This window comes from Oppia nitens, unplaced genomic scaffold (assembly GCF_028296485.1).
Source record: "Oppia nitens isolate AA-2021 unplaced genomic scaffold, nextdenovo-longstitch-racon4-pilon3 scaffold18_pilon_pilon_pilon, whole genome shotgun sequence".
NCBI classification, from domain to species: Eukaryota; Metazoa; Arthropoda; class Arachnida; order Sarcoptiformes; family Oppiidae; genus Oppia; species Oppia nitens.
In genome coordinates, this window is record NW_026533197.1 from 1,011,989 (window position 1) to 1,026,297 (window position 14,309).

General features: G+C 23.6%; 1 protein-coding gene across 5 annotated transcripts; it reads right to left on the reverse strand.

Moving 5' to 3' along the window:
- Nucleotides 1-2,991: 2,991 nt before the first annotated feature.
- On the reverse strand, nucleotides 2,992-14,224 carry LOC128965944 (muscleblind-like protein 2). Of its 5 annotated transcripts, none has more exons than XM_054312730.1 (10): nucleotides 13,649-14,224; nucleotides 12,006-12,459; nucleotides 11,787-11,945; nucleotides 9,050-9,202; nucleotides 6,172-6,360; nucleotides 6,000-6,107; nucleotides 5,104-5,208; nucleotides 3,546-3,672; nucleotides 3,341-3,474; nucleotides 2,992-3,279 (listed from the first exon to the last, which is right to left on the reverse strand). In XM_054312730.1, the coding sequence occupies exons 2-9, from the start codon at nucleotides 12,183-12,185 to the stop codon at nucleotides 3,428-3,430; spliced, it is 1,068 nt and encodes a 355-aa protein (XP_054168705.1). In that variant the 5' UTR covers nucleotides 12,186-12,459; nucleotides 13,649-14,224; the 3' UTR covers nucleotides 2,992-3,279; nucleotides 3,341-3,427. The 5 variants fall into 5 exon arrangements, with proteins under 5 accessions (XP_054168705.1, XP_054168703.1, XP_054168706.1 ...); XM_054312728.1 differs by having other exon boundaries at nucleotides 5,880-6,107; XM_054312731.1 differs by lacking the exon at nucleotides 9,050-9,202 and having other exon boundaries at nucleotides 5,880-6,107.
- Between the last annotated feature and the right edge of the window lie 85 nt (nucleotides 14,225-14,309).

Sequence of the window (14,309 nt, forward strand, 5' to 3'; positions counted from 1 at the left end):
TTTTATATATTATAAAAAGATTGATATTATTAAGTATAATTAAGTACTTTCAAAAATAGTTTAATAAAATTAACTTAACTATTAATATTGTATATAAAATTTGTTACTATAGATAATGGTAAGTATTTCTATTATAAAATATTAATTACATTTATAATGAAATATAAGCTGATTAGTTAAATGTAATATTTTAAATAAAAATTAAAATATATCAGTTTATAGCTAAAATATTATATTTGAAATAAATAAATAATAATTTATATATCAATGATAAATAACATCGATGAATAAATAATTTATGTTAATTTTTATACTACAGTATAATAATTTTTTATCCAATAATAGAGTATTAAATCTACTAAACATTTTATTTTAACAAAAAAAATCTACTTACAACTACTTTTAATAAAATTAAAATAAAATTAAAAATGTATTAAATTTATAAATTTAACATTAAAATATATAATTATACAAAAATATTATTAATTAAAATTTTATATAAAATCTTAATTTGTAATTAATATTTTTTAATTGTAAACTTTTTTCATTAACGAAAAAAAATCCCGTTTTTATCAGAAATAAATTCATGTGATTATGTCTTTAATATTTACGCAAATGTTAATCTTATAAAATTAATTTACGGTGTATTATATCTATTGTAAATCTTAAAATTAAATTTCAATTCACATATTTATAAACTTAAATATAAAAACATTTTATTTAATAAATGTATTTAAAATATATTTAAAATATGTGAGACTTTATGTATTTAATGTTATATACGATATATATAAATACAACAGTTATCATTCATAAAAAAAATATTTAATAACTGATAAGTTGCTTAAATTCAATACAAATTGATTATATTAACGTAGTTTTCATTGAGTAAAAATAAAGTTTGATATAATTTCCTGTTTTTAGATATTTAATTTTTGATAAATAAAATAGAAAATGAATACTTTGTTTTTAAATTTTTATTTATAAATATATTTTACAAACAATTAATGAAAAAGTAGGAATAAATGAATCGTTTAAATTCAAATTACAATAAATTTTGACAACATTTCAAAATCAAATTATTAGTCACTTTGATTTGAAGGCGTGAATATTTACTTTATTAATCCCTACTTAATAATTGTTAATTGCTTTTTATTATATTTAATTTAACACTAGTTTTAAATGTATGTATATAATAATATTCATTGCAAAACGCGTATATATATAATTAATTAATCTAATTATAATTGTAATTTGTTACACATACTGTATTTATTCATACTTATAAATATTTATAATAAAACATAAATTTAAACTGACAACAATAATTTATAAATAAATTTAAACAAAATGGTGATATTTGACAATATATTTGATATAAATTACAAATTGTCTAAACATAGGGTGGATTCAAAAAGGCATAGAAATGAATGAGATATCGATGTGACCAATCGTTATGTTATTATTAATAAATCATTTATGATTACAATAATATAATACTATCACCAATTAAATTCAATCATAATTAATGATAGCAATAATTTTAAGCAAATTTTTAATTATTATATAAAAAATTGTTCTACAATTACTCACAATAAAAAATTTATTTTTAATTAGATAACTATGAAAATAGCTATTATCTTAAAAACTCAAATATATTAATTTATTTATTTAATTAAAATAAAATGCACTGTTATTGGACGAGTGGTCACATTATATATCGCAAACACATTTATCAAATATTACATCAAGTTTAACATTTTTATACCACATTAATAATACAATGTTTATAATAATTTAATTATGTTTACAAATATATTTAAAAATCTGTACATCAAATAGACATTGTTTGCAATGTTTCAATAAAATATCATGTATAACATTAAATTATAAATTCAACTTATTTTGTAAAATAATGTTTTTAATGACTCGTTTATAATAATTGCATAAAATTGAAAATAAATATAGACTAAATTTAACGATAAATATAATGCATAATAAATACTGCAAATACTCTAAAAATACAACAGTATATATATATATATAAATATAACAATAATTGTTAAATAACTGTAATATTATTATTATTATATAAATAAAACATTTAAAAAGCGTTTAAAATGAAAAATACAAAGTGAATAAAATATAATAATTTAAAGAATAAATGATGACATAAATGAAATATCTGAACCAACAGATGCTAACATTTTCCTAATTATAACTAATTTAGCGATCTATTGGATCAGGTCTTCAAATGGAAAGATAATTGGAAGCAAACATTGTTGCGAAAAACAAAATGATATTCAGTCTAAAGTTAATTAAGACTAGATTTAACTGAAAAGTGACTTCAATTCACTTCATTAAAATTAAATATCTTTTTCGTTGCAATTTTCGTCATATTTGACAATATGTATATTATATATGTATTGTATATATAAATTATATATATATATATAATTATATTAATATATAATAATAGTAATAGTAATAATAATAATAGTAATAATAATTATATTAATAATAATATCTGAAATATGAATATAAGTTATTATCAATAATTCCACTCATTATCACAGAAATGAGAACTTTATATTAGTTTGCTTTGATTGGTATTCAGTATCCAAATTGTGTATCAATTAATATCCACCAGAATTGCACTTCAGTTTTTCCAAAAATCATTTTAAATTTAATATTTGGTTTCAATAAATGTATTCCTCTATAAAAGTCAAAAAACACAAAAATAGTCTGATTTGAGGCCACAATAAGGACTCTGTAGTCAATTGCACGGAATTGTTGTAGAAATATTTGCGCCAATTTTCTCTTATTTATCATTTCAAATAATTATTATAAGTTTTTTTTAAACTATATTATGATTTAAAATTTTTAAATTATTCATAAGTTATCGATTAAATAACTTACAGTCGAAAATGGCTTTATATCAATAAGTAAGTAATGATAGTATCATCTCAATTATTGATTAATCACTTAAGCAGTCAATATATAACATTAATTTAATTTTAAATAACTGAAATATGTATATCATTATTAAACCTATGAAATGAGACTATTTGACTGTAAAATTAATTATATTTGTTATATATCCTCTTAATTAAAAATTTTATCCATAATTTAAATCGAAAAATTAATTATTATATAAATAATATGGTAGAGTGTGTTGTGTCAAAATAAACAAAACACAATTCAATGGATATATTATCCATTTTCAAGTCAAATGATCAACAATTTAACTAAATATCAATATTTAAGCTCAAAAATGACCTAAAATAAGAAAAAGTTCGTTAAAACAATAGTTGTAATAAAAATGCTATAATATATATACCATTGTAAATATAGAGGTTATGCTATAAACAATGAGATAAAACAAGTGACCAGAATTTGGATACAATAGATAAAATTGCATCAGTCGTTAAAATCGTTGAATACTATTAGGATGTCCAGCAACCGGATAATAAACTTTTATCAAATAATAATAAATTAATATAAATATGTTAATCATATTAATCAATCAGTGAAACCACACTTACAAGAGAAGGGAACAAATGACTGATGCATTGCCAGTGCCTGTTGATAGGCAGCAGTCGGTTGATAGACGGGAAGTCCACTTTTTTCAAGTGCCGGTCGTTTAGATAGTGGAACTACACCCGGAAACGTCTAAATAATGAACACCGTTAGTCTTATTTAATTATATTTATCATTATTATGTTTATTCATTAGCTAAAGCAAGCTTTCAATAATATGTATCTTATCAGGTGATATATATATATATATATATATTCAATTAACATTTAAAAGTAATCAAAAAATACAGATTACATATATTTTTAATAAATATTTTTGATTATTTTAAATGCTTTTTATAATAAAATAAACTAATTGTGGTCATTAAAGCTAATTTAGGTGATGAATATTATCTATTATTATAATTATTAAATAAGTATAAAGCATAACCAATGTTATCTGGTGAATCCAAGCAAATTTCATATTATTATTATTATTATAAATATTATTATTATTACTTAAATTAATTACTAATTGTTATGCTACTGATTTTTTAAATTATTTCAAAAATAAGTTCTCATAAGTGAAATAGACTCAATAAAATAATAAAAAAGTGAATTATAAAACAATGATTATTGAATTATAAGCTTAATTTCAAAAATAGATCCGATCTCATATAAAATCACTTAAATTTGATAAATGTATAAGACTTCATATCCACAGTAATAATACGTTTATTTGTATATACAGTACAGTATATGATGATAATTGGCCTTTTTCAATGAGACACCACTTTATTAATTTGCAAATTAAAGTATAAAATATATTAAAAATATTAAAATGCAATTGTTATAAAAGCCGTCCTCTACTCACATATAATGCAATATTCATTCACTACTAATTAAAATACTTTAAAAGTTATGTAAACAATATGGGTATAAATGGGAAAAGCATTGCTAAGGTGCTGTTTATTGACTTTATTTATAAATAAATGATAGTTTGTCCTAAAAATGTCTTTAAGCACCCGAGCAAAACTTGTCACACAAAACGTGCTGAAAGGCAATTATAGGATATTCATGCGCTACTTATAATTAACTAATAAGTTTATTATAATTAATAATTACAATTAAATTAACAATAAATAAGACATCACCAGTGACTGACACTTTTTACTTAACAATTAATGATCACAATTAGCATTCAATATAACTTTAATAATTATATATTGTCTCAAGTTTTGACACAACACTGCGGTTCCAAATTATTCCGGTCACTAATAATAACATTGTAATAATAATCATAACTATAATAATAATAATACTATTTTTATCAATTAATAAATCAATTGGCTATGTAATGGTTAATGTATTAAATAGAAAAAATGATAAAATTAAATCTTTAAATAATTAGGAATTTTAAGAAAAGTAACGAATCGTTTTGTATAGTTTGGGCGCAGTTTGAGTCAAACCTAAGACAAGCCATAGTAAGCCCATAACCAGAATGGATAGTATGGATAGTATGGATAAACTGGTGAAACAATGTCTGCAAACCCTAACAGAAAGCATGCAATATATGCTTATATACCATAACAAACTCGTCTGCGGGATCTCGCGTTCGTTTCTTTCCCGGCGGTAATGCAGCCAACGACGAAACAGCCGCTTCGGCCAATGATACGTGCGATGCGGACGGCTATCAGTTTGTTATGCAGATGTATGTCAAGTAATGTATATTTTTTTGTCAACATTTGTGGTGTCATTATAACATTATATACGCATCAAAAGGCAGGTTGGGATCAAAGTTAAGTTACATTAATGTCCACAGCGAGTGCATTACAATAGTAGCAATAATAAGCAGTCACAGGTATTCAAAGATTACCAAAGGGATCACCACAGCCAGCATTAAAGCGGCCAATAATATCATTAAAGAAAAATAAATCAAAATTAATACATATTAATGTGTCATTTAAAGCATGCATTCATTGCTTTAGTTAGTATTTAATAGATTATCAATAGTTTTAGTCATATAGTGGTCAGTTTTGGCCAATTGTCACTAAATTACTATCACTATAATCATAACATCCCTTTTATATTGCATATGAGGACCAAACGCTAACATATATATATATATATATATATATAATATTAGATAATAAAATAGTTATTTCGACAAATTAGTCGCTTATCATATTAAGAGCTATAGCCTATTATAGCACTGATCTATATGTTTGTAATCCTCATTTAATAGCAATCAGTGGATCAATAGATAACTGTATTGGAGGTTTAGGTAATTATTAGGTATCGCAACATTGGATGAATGCATGAACAATACAAAACAAGACAGTAGTGGCATAGCTGTCCTACCAGAGCAGCAGAGTTTGGCCTGTTTTGGGCGGCCTTAAGCTGTGCCAGCAGGTGCGGCGGGGGGTGCAAATAACGGCATTGTTCACGGGAACACCGGCCTTTCACGAAATCCATACACACCGTTACGACACCATCATTGGCGTCCACTTGCAGGTAATCAGGTGGGTGTGCGAACCGGCATTCAGATTCTGAACGCTTACAGTTTCCTCTTTGAAATTCTCGACAAACCTGATAGTCATAGAATACGACATACCTAGAGGTGATTTATTCAGTCATTGTTTAATAGTTATACCTCAAGACGGTCTGTGCGCGTTGTTTTGTGAGACGAGGCTATCAGAGTAGGAGAAGGAACTACACCATAGTTTGTTGTCAAGTGATCAGCAGCTGACATCAGACCAGGTAAGACAGCAGCAGTGGGGTAAGCACCATAAGCAGAAGCTGATGCTAGAGCTGGCATATTTGCCATATATGCACCGGTACCCTATAACACCAATATATTAGCCATAAGTTATTATGTTTACTTACAACTATCACTTTATGTCATAATCTAAATTAATGGAGACAGACATCACTAGATGTTAGAGTATTTAATATACACTATAATGATATTGCATTTTAGGTCAGACCCTAAATGAATTTGCAACAGATGTGCCAAAATATGAGCTCAAAGTGACTTAACAGACATCAACACCGGTCTCTCCCACACATTGACACCGGAATGTTATGTTATGTCATATCATGAATTGAGTCATAAAAACATTTTATTTGGCTTTTGTCACTCCAAATATGCAAAGTTTGGCTAAATTTATATTATACTTATCATTGCTTAAGTTATATGTTTATTACTTGAACCAAAAATATGTCTCTATTTTATTGAGTGAATATAATAACAATATATTTACTTTATTAAAAGTTGTGACGATCTTTGCCGTCATAAACACAAATAACTATTATATTATTATATGCAATAAACAAACATTTCTGTAAATAATCTTAAACATAGTAAACAAACAAAAAATTTGACCATACAGTTATATAACATTATATTGATTATGTCAATGAAATTTTATATTACTTTCACCTCAATGTTTTCACAATCTAAAATCAATACAAATTAAATGTGCAAAATCTATATCTTATCTCATAAAACAAATCTCAATTTATATGAAAAACAATGGCCATACTTTACAAAAAAATTATATAAATAATATTTATAAACAAAAGTTCACAAATTTAATCTATAATCTAATCTCATTTAGTCTTTAAAATTTTCATTCTGTTTATAAAATTTTTGCAATTTATTAGTTTTTAAAAAATTGTTTTTAAAACTATCAATAACTCTGTAAAATTTTGACATCACTTGTGGCAACATTGTTCAGTTGATTTAAGTTTGGTTGCATCCCATTATGTAACTCAAAAATTGACAAATATATAGATATACAAAATATATAATATTGAAATTAAAAATATTTACTAAGTTTATAAAGATATAACAATAGAAATGAACAAAAATGATTATAAATATAATCTAAGATTTTGTTAAAAACAAATTGATGCATAATTTTTAATACATTTAAGTGATTACTTATATTCTAATTATTCTAATTAGTAAATTAACTTTATTACTATCAAATTTTTAAATTAATTTAAAATAAAATTAAATATAGTTTCATGTTAAGAATTTTAAATATTTTGCAAAAATTGTAAGTTAGTTAATAAGTATTTTAGAAAAAAATATTTATTCAATAATTTCGATTAAATATTTAAACAAAACAGTTATTTTTGATTTATAATTATATTTTTCGTTTAAATAGAAATAACAGCCATTTTAAATAAATAGATTTCATGGTTTATTATATCTATGGTTAATTAAAATTTATTTGCTATTTAATGGCACAACATTATAACTTTATATATTCTTATAAAATTACTAATTAGAAAATATGACAAAATCTCATTATATGTTAGTTATATTTTGGATTCGTTTCAATACTTTTTTGTTTGTGTTTAAGTAAATTAATAAATTGTACAAACATTATATAAATAAAAAAAATCAGTTATAATTAAAATAGCAATTTGGTTTAAAAATTAAATTATAATTAACATTTGAACTTGTTAATTTATTTAAATAAAATTGTATTAATTAGTACGCTAATTAGTTTAAAATTAAATATTTTTAGCTTTGAAATAACATTAATATCAATGTTTACTAAAAATGCTTATAATATAAAATTTAGCTTTTTAATAAATGTTTTAATAAAAGTTTTATTAATTAATTCAATGTATGTATGTATGTCGATAACAATTATATTGTTTATATATTACACGTTTGAATATAAATAAATAAATGAAATCGTGGAAATGCAAAATAATTTAAAATTCATATTTAAACTATTATTATTATTATTATTCTAAAATTATAATATTGTTATTACAGTATTATTATTACTATTACTAAAAATTTGTTAAATACTAAAACTAACCTTAGCTTTGACTAATTAATAACAATTAAATTAAATGATTAAATTAAAATTTTAAATAAATATATTTTAATCATAGATTTACAGTTTATTTTGAATTCAATAAATCATTTTGGGGTACAATAGTTTCAAAGTCACGTTTTGATTTCAAATTATTCCAACACTAACTTAATTATTAAAAATTGAGAAATCACTATAATAACAATAACAGTACTCCTTGACTAATAAATAATTTAAATAAATATATTTAAAATATTAATTTTATACAATTTTTGTAATTAATAGAATATCAATTAGTGTTCTCATTTGAATCATATAATTTTTTCTATAATTTTTTTAATTGCCTAAATATATTTACTATCAAAGTTTAAACTAAACGAAATTATCAACTATTGAACAATATATCATTTAATAATTAACTTTAGTATCTTAAGTATAAAATGCAATAACAAAGTTACAGACAAGTGATAATAAAAAATAAATGAGCTCTCAATCAATTAAACATTTTTATAACAATTAATTCATATCAATTAAGAGCATCGTTTTGTTTCTACAAAAATAATAATATTGAGTTGAATATTAATATGGATTCATCATTAGTTTGTTAGACAATATAAATAAGTGTAAATAATATGCATATCTGTTTGAAGCATTTTAAATGCAATTAACTTATTGTATGAAACTTCTTACCTTACAGTTAGTTGTGTTATTGGATAAGTGTCCGACAGCACCATTCAAAAGGCTAGCAGTGGCTGCCACTGCAGCCGCCGCCCGTTGTTGGCCAGCAATTTGATGGGCCAGTGGTCGACTGTAAGCTGTTAGCAAACTAGCAGTCGGTCCCACCTATTGGTTAACAAAAGCACATCAAAGCCAATCACATGCTTTATTAATCAAATTAATATATCTAATAATTATAATTTTCAATTAGCAATAACTATAAATTGACAATTTGAGACATTCATTGCAGACTTTTATTGTTAAATAAAACAAATAAGCTTTTACATTATATTATTAAATAACATACTTATTTTATTATATGCAAATAATTAATAATGTTAAATTTTTTATTTATTATTAAAAAATTTAATTTAGAGAATGAAAATCATTATAAAATAAATTAACTATTTCTGATTCTATATTCTGATTATATAAATATATATTAGATATTTACAATATAAGCCATAATATAAATTAAAATGGAATAAAGTATATTGTTATTATAAAATTTTCCAAAAATATATAACAAATTATTAAAAAAAATTTAAATATAATTTTAGAGATTTCTGCACAAAACTTGAAGAAACCCGAGAAATAAAATGCTAATATCAATAGTTATAATCTATTTTATAATATTGATATATATCTTTTGGCATAAAATATTGTAAGTTTATACTGCAAAATAAAAATGTAGATTTTCCAAAAATAACGATAAATCGTAAGTATAATATAATTATATTCTATAACTTATGAGTACAGTATATAGAATATGAAATTATATAATTATATATTTATCAGGCAATCATATGTCAATTATATGTATTTATTATAACTTAATTTTTCTTACTTTATTAGTCTAAAATCACATACAATCCCATCACATGCTTATCCGTTATTCTCTATATTTCTCAATTATTTCTCTCATTCATTCATCTTATGTAATGTATTTATACTACACTGATATATACTAATTTACTGTAGTATCTAACATACATTATAGAATCTATATAAAAATTGTATTTAATTAGTCAAATACATTTAAAGTTAAAATCAAATTTTTAAACAAAAAATGTTTAAAGTAAATGTCCAAAAATTGAAAGATATTGCAAAATACTGTTTATAAAAATAGGTAATTTACAACAAAATACATAGAAATCATGTTATAAAATCCTAAAACTTCATTTTAATCGTTTAGTAAATTTAAAATTTAAACGATTATTTATATTTCACTTATTTGTTACTTTATATTAAAAAATCATCAGAAATGTGTGATGTTTACTTTTAAAGTCATTTTTCATTATAATCCAAACAATATTTTTAAATACAGACTTAACTACATTTAACACTTTTATATAATTTATGAATTAACAAATAATTGAAATAACAGTTTATTTTCACAAAATAGTATCACTTAAGTGTAAACCTGTACCCAATTTCTTTAGAATAATTAAATAAAAAAAATAAATAATGTTATAAATAAGTATATATTTTATTTATATCATTAGTAGAAATAATATAAATTAATATTACTAAATAACAATTACAAAAATTTATGTGAATGAAAAAATGGGAGTTTATATGTCTGCTATAAACACATAATAAATTAAAACATAATAATCTAATTAATGTTACTTAAAGAAAATTTATTTTAATTATAAAAAAAAGTATGTATTAAAATTTATGGACATTTTTATATTTGGTGAATTGATAGTTAAAGTTTTTAGAAAACAATTTATAAGAGAATATAAAATAAATTAGCTTTTTTGAGGTCCATTGTTGGGAAAGCTATTGATATATCAATTTTACTGTAGTGTTTTTGGGAGAGGTTTTCAGTACTGTATATTTTTAGGTATTGATATTTAGTAATATATTTTTATTGTTTTGTATTGTTTACTATTATGGCTATCGGCGTACTCTTAAACGGTTTCTTTTGTAAATACATTTAGTAGAAAAAGTTATATAAATAATATTGAAAAACAAAAATCAATTTTCATTGATATGGATGTTATTTTTTAGGAACTTTTAAAGTAATCTCAATCATAGTTAAATTTAATGTAAAATTAAATATTTTAACATAAATTTTGGAAAACTTCTAGATTTAAAGAAATGCAATAAATGTTTATGAAAATCAATAATTTATTGGTTAGTTTTGTAAAATTATATAGTTATGTAAAGTAAACTATACTTTTTTCAAAAACATTTGTGGTTTAAAATAATGTTAATACTATTTATATGACACACTATATTATAATTTATAAATATAGTTATTATATGTATTTAAAGATATTCAACATAGAAATGAGTTGACATGTTTAAGTTAAGTTTTAGCCTTAAAGTGTGTGCCATTAAATGTGATTAATATGTTTTTTAAAAAATAAGACAAAAATAAATTGGTTTAACTTTATATTCCATGTGTTGGCTATAACTATAAACAGTGTAAATGTTTTTAAGATGTGCGCCAACTCACTCACTAAACTGTATTATCCAAAAGCAAAGAAACCAAACTTTGATATGTTTTTACTTTTGGTTTCTATTAATATTGTGTATATGTATATACATATGTATATACAGTATATAATTTATATAATATAGTATATTCTACATAAATGCTATATATATTATGAGTTAACAAATAAATTTATGAAAATTTGTAATGATTTAGCAATAAATAGTATTTCTCATATAATTAATTGTTAGTCCAAATGCTTACCATTGGCAGCTGACCCGTTAGGACGGTCTGAAGAGGCATTTGTTGAAGTAAAGCATTTTTTAGTGCCAAATGGTTACGACCATTGATGAGCAGCTGGTCTTTCAAATGTTGTGGCGGATGAAAGTACTTACAGGGAGGCTTCTCACGATTGCACCGACCCTTTACATGTCATACATTTCATTATAATTTAATTACTGTATATAAATAAATTGGTCAAACCTTGATGGAGTCATAGCAGGCAATGACCCGACCGTTTTGAACTTCGACATTATTGTTTGGATGTGCAAACTTGCACTCGCTGTCAGCCCGGGAACACTTGTTTCGTTGATATTCCCGACACACCTCCAGCTGAAGCCAACGCGAGTCCTTAACGTTGGCCAATGTGTTAACCATTGCCATAACAGATAACTGGATGACTGGCTCACTGATTGATCAATGGATCAACAGATGCCAACAATTTCCAAGAGTGCCCAGTCGTCAAACTATTGAATCAATTTGAATGATAGCGAATACGATAACAAATACTAATAGACCACCAGTGATACCACCCATGCGTCAGATGGTTGGCCAATATGGCAATACAGTTGATTTGAGATACTCTTCCTACAGATAGACACTCAATAATGAGGCGGACTTCAGTTGTCTCCTTTATTTTCAACCAACACTTGTGTCACTATAATATAAATACAGTTTATACAAACAGCTATATAACTATACTGTATTATTGCCAGTTATATACATGTATTTATAAAATAACACTATTACGAGTCGATTCCGACACAACTTAAAACAAAATATGTGTTTATTTAAAAATTTCAAAACTTTTTTACACTTTTCTCGTAATAACTTTTCATTGCATTTATATTTATAAATATCTCCCAACGACTCGATTTCACATTAAAATTAACGCAAAAAACTCCAAAAAGCTATCAATTTTAATCAAAAAAAATCTCTAACTCTCGAAACCAAAATATTCTGACAAAACTTTGTCTCCAAATAGTTGTTTGCATTTCACATCACATCCACACTCTATTTATATATATAATGTATATACGATATATATATATATATATATATGTTATATACCAGTAATATGAGAGATATAATCCTATTTTATTTATAATTACGATTAGCGTATAATTTGCCTCAATTTAAGCATTGAATCTCCTGTCAAACAATTTTTGACACAATACATAATACAATGCTTAATAATATATTGCAAATATAGATTGTGACAAATTATATTAATATAATATACTCTATAATACTGTATATACTGTACTAACATTGTATTCACTTGTGATCATTAAAATAATAGGCAGAAATAGTCTAATAGAAATTGATTGTATAATAGACTATATCTTGTATTGATATAATGATAAAGTAATATAATAGTGAATAACCTTGAGCTCAAACAACACACTAGATATTAAATATTGTATTTATTGCATACAATTAAATATATGTGAAATATTAACATAATTCAATACATTATATAACATATAAAATAATATATTAAATGCAATGAATGCCATATTATATCAAATTAAAGCATATTATAACATATTATAGTCAATATTAAGAGACAAACTAACAGACACTGAGACCATATAATCGTAATTTTGATTAAATTCAATGCAACTAATTATTAGCTATTATTCATTTAATTCAATCAATTCATACCAAATATGGTTACAAATGGACTAATTGTAACAAATAGTAACAAATTGATTGATATTTTCATACTATTCATAATTATGTTAATATATAATCACTTTAATCATCACTAAGTTATAGTATAGTATAATATAATATACAGACAATACAGACAAATGTCTTAAAAGGACATAAATAAGACATACATTTCGGTTGAGTCCAGTCTTCGGCAAACATATCACTTGTTTCTTATCTTTCATATAATTGACAATCCATTTAAAGATTGTTTTGATGACACAATTGTAAGGATCAGTAGTCCATCAGTCAATCAAAGGCACAACGGAAGACATATCTTATACTGTTTGGGACCAAATGCTTAGTGTCTTACGTGAAGACAATCACTCATTAGTCTTAAAAGACATCACTAAATGTATTGCACTTTGACTTCAACGCCACAATTGTTACGTTGGTTTCAATGACCGGTCAGTCAATCAAAAGGTGTCTGTCTTTTGCTGTTTGATTACTGAAGACAACCATCAACTCAACACTAGAGACCAAATGGTTATCAACTATTGTCACCACTTTTATCACTCTTCAAGATAACCATTCATTCGTTTGATATGATTGTAGTCATCATATTTGGACAATCAAGTGATTAAGTGGTCAAATGACATACCTTACCATTTAAGTGATAATCTTAGGGACAGACATGTGATGGTTGTCTAATGAGATGCAGAGCTCTATAATTGTTTATGACTGCAGTCTGCAGTCACTAATAGTGTTATAATAACAGTACATATTATACATTACATACATTACATACATTACATACAGTACTCTACACTGTATTACAGTATATACGACACA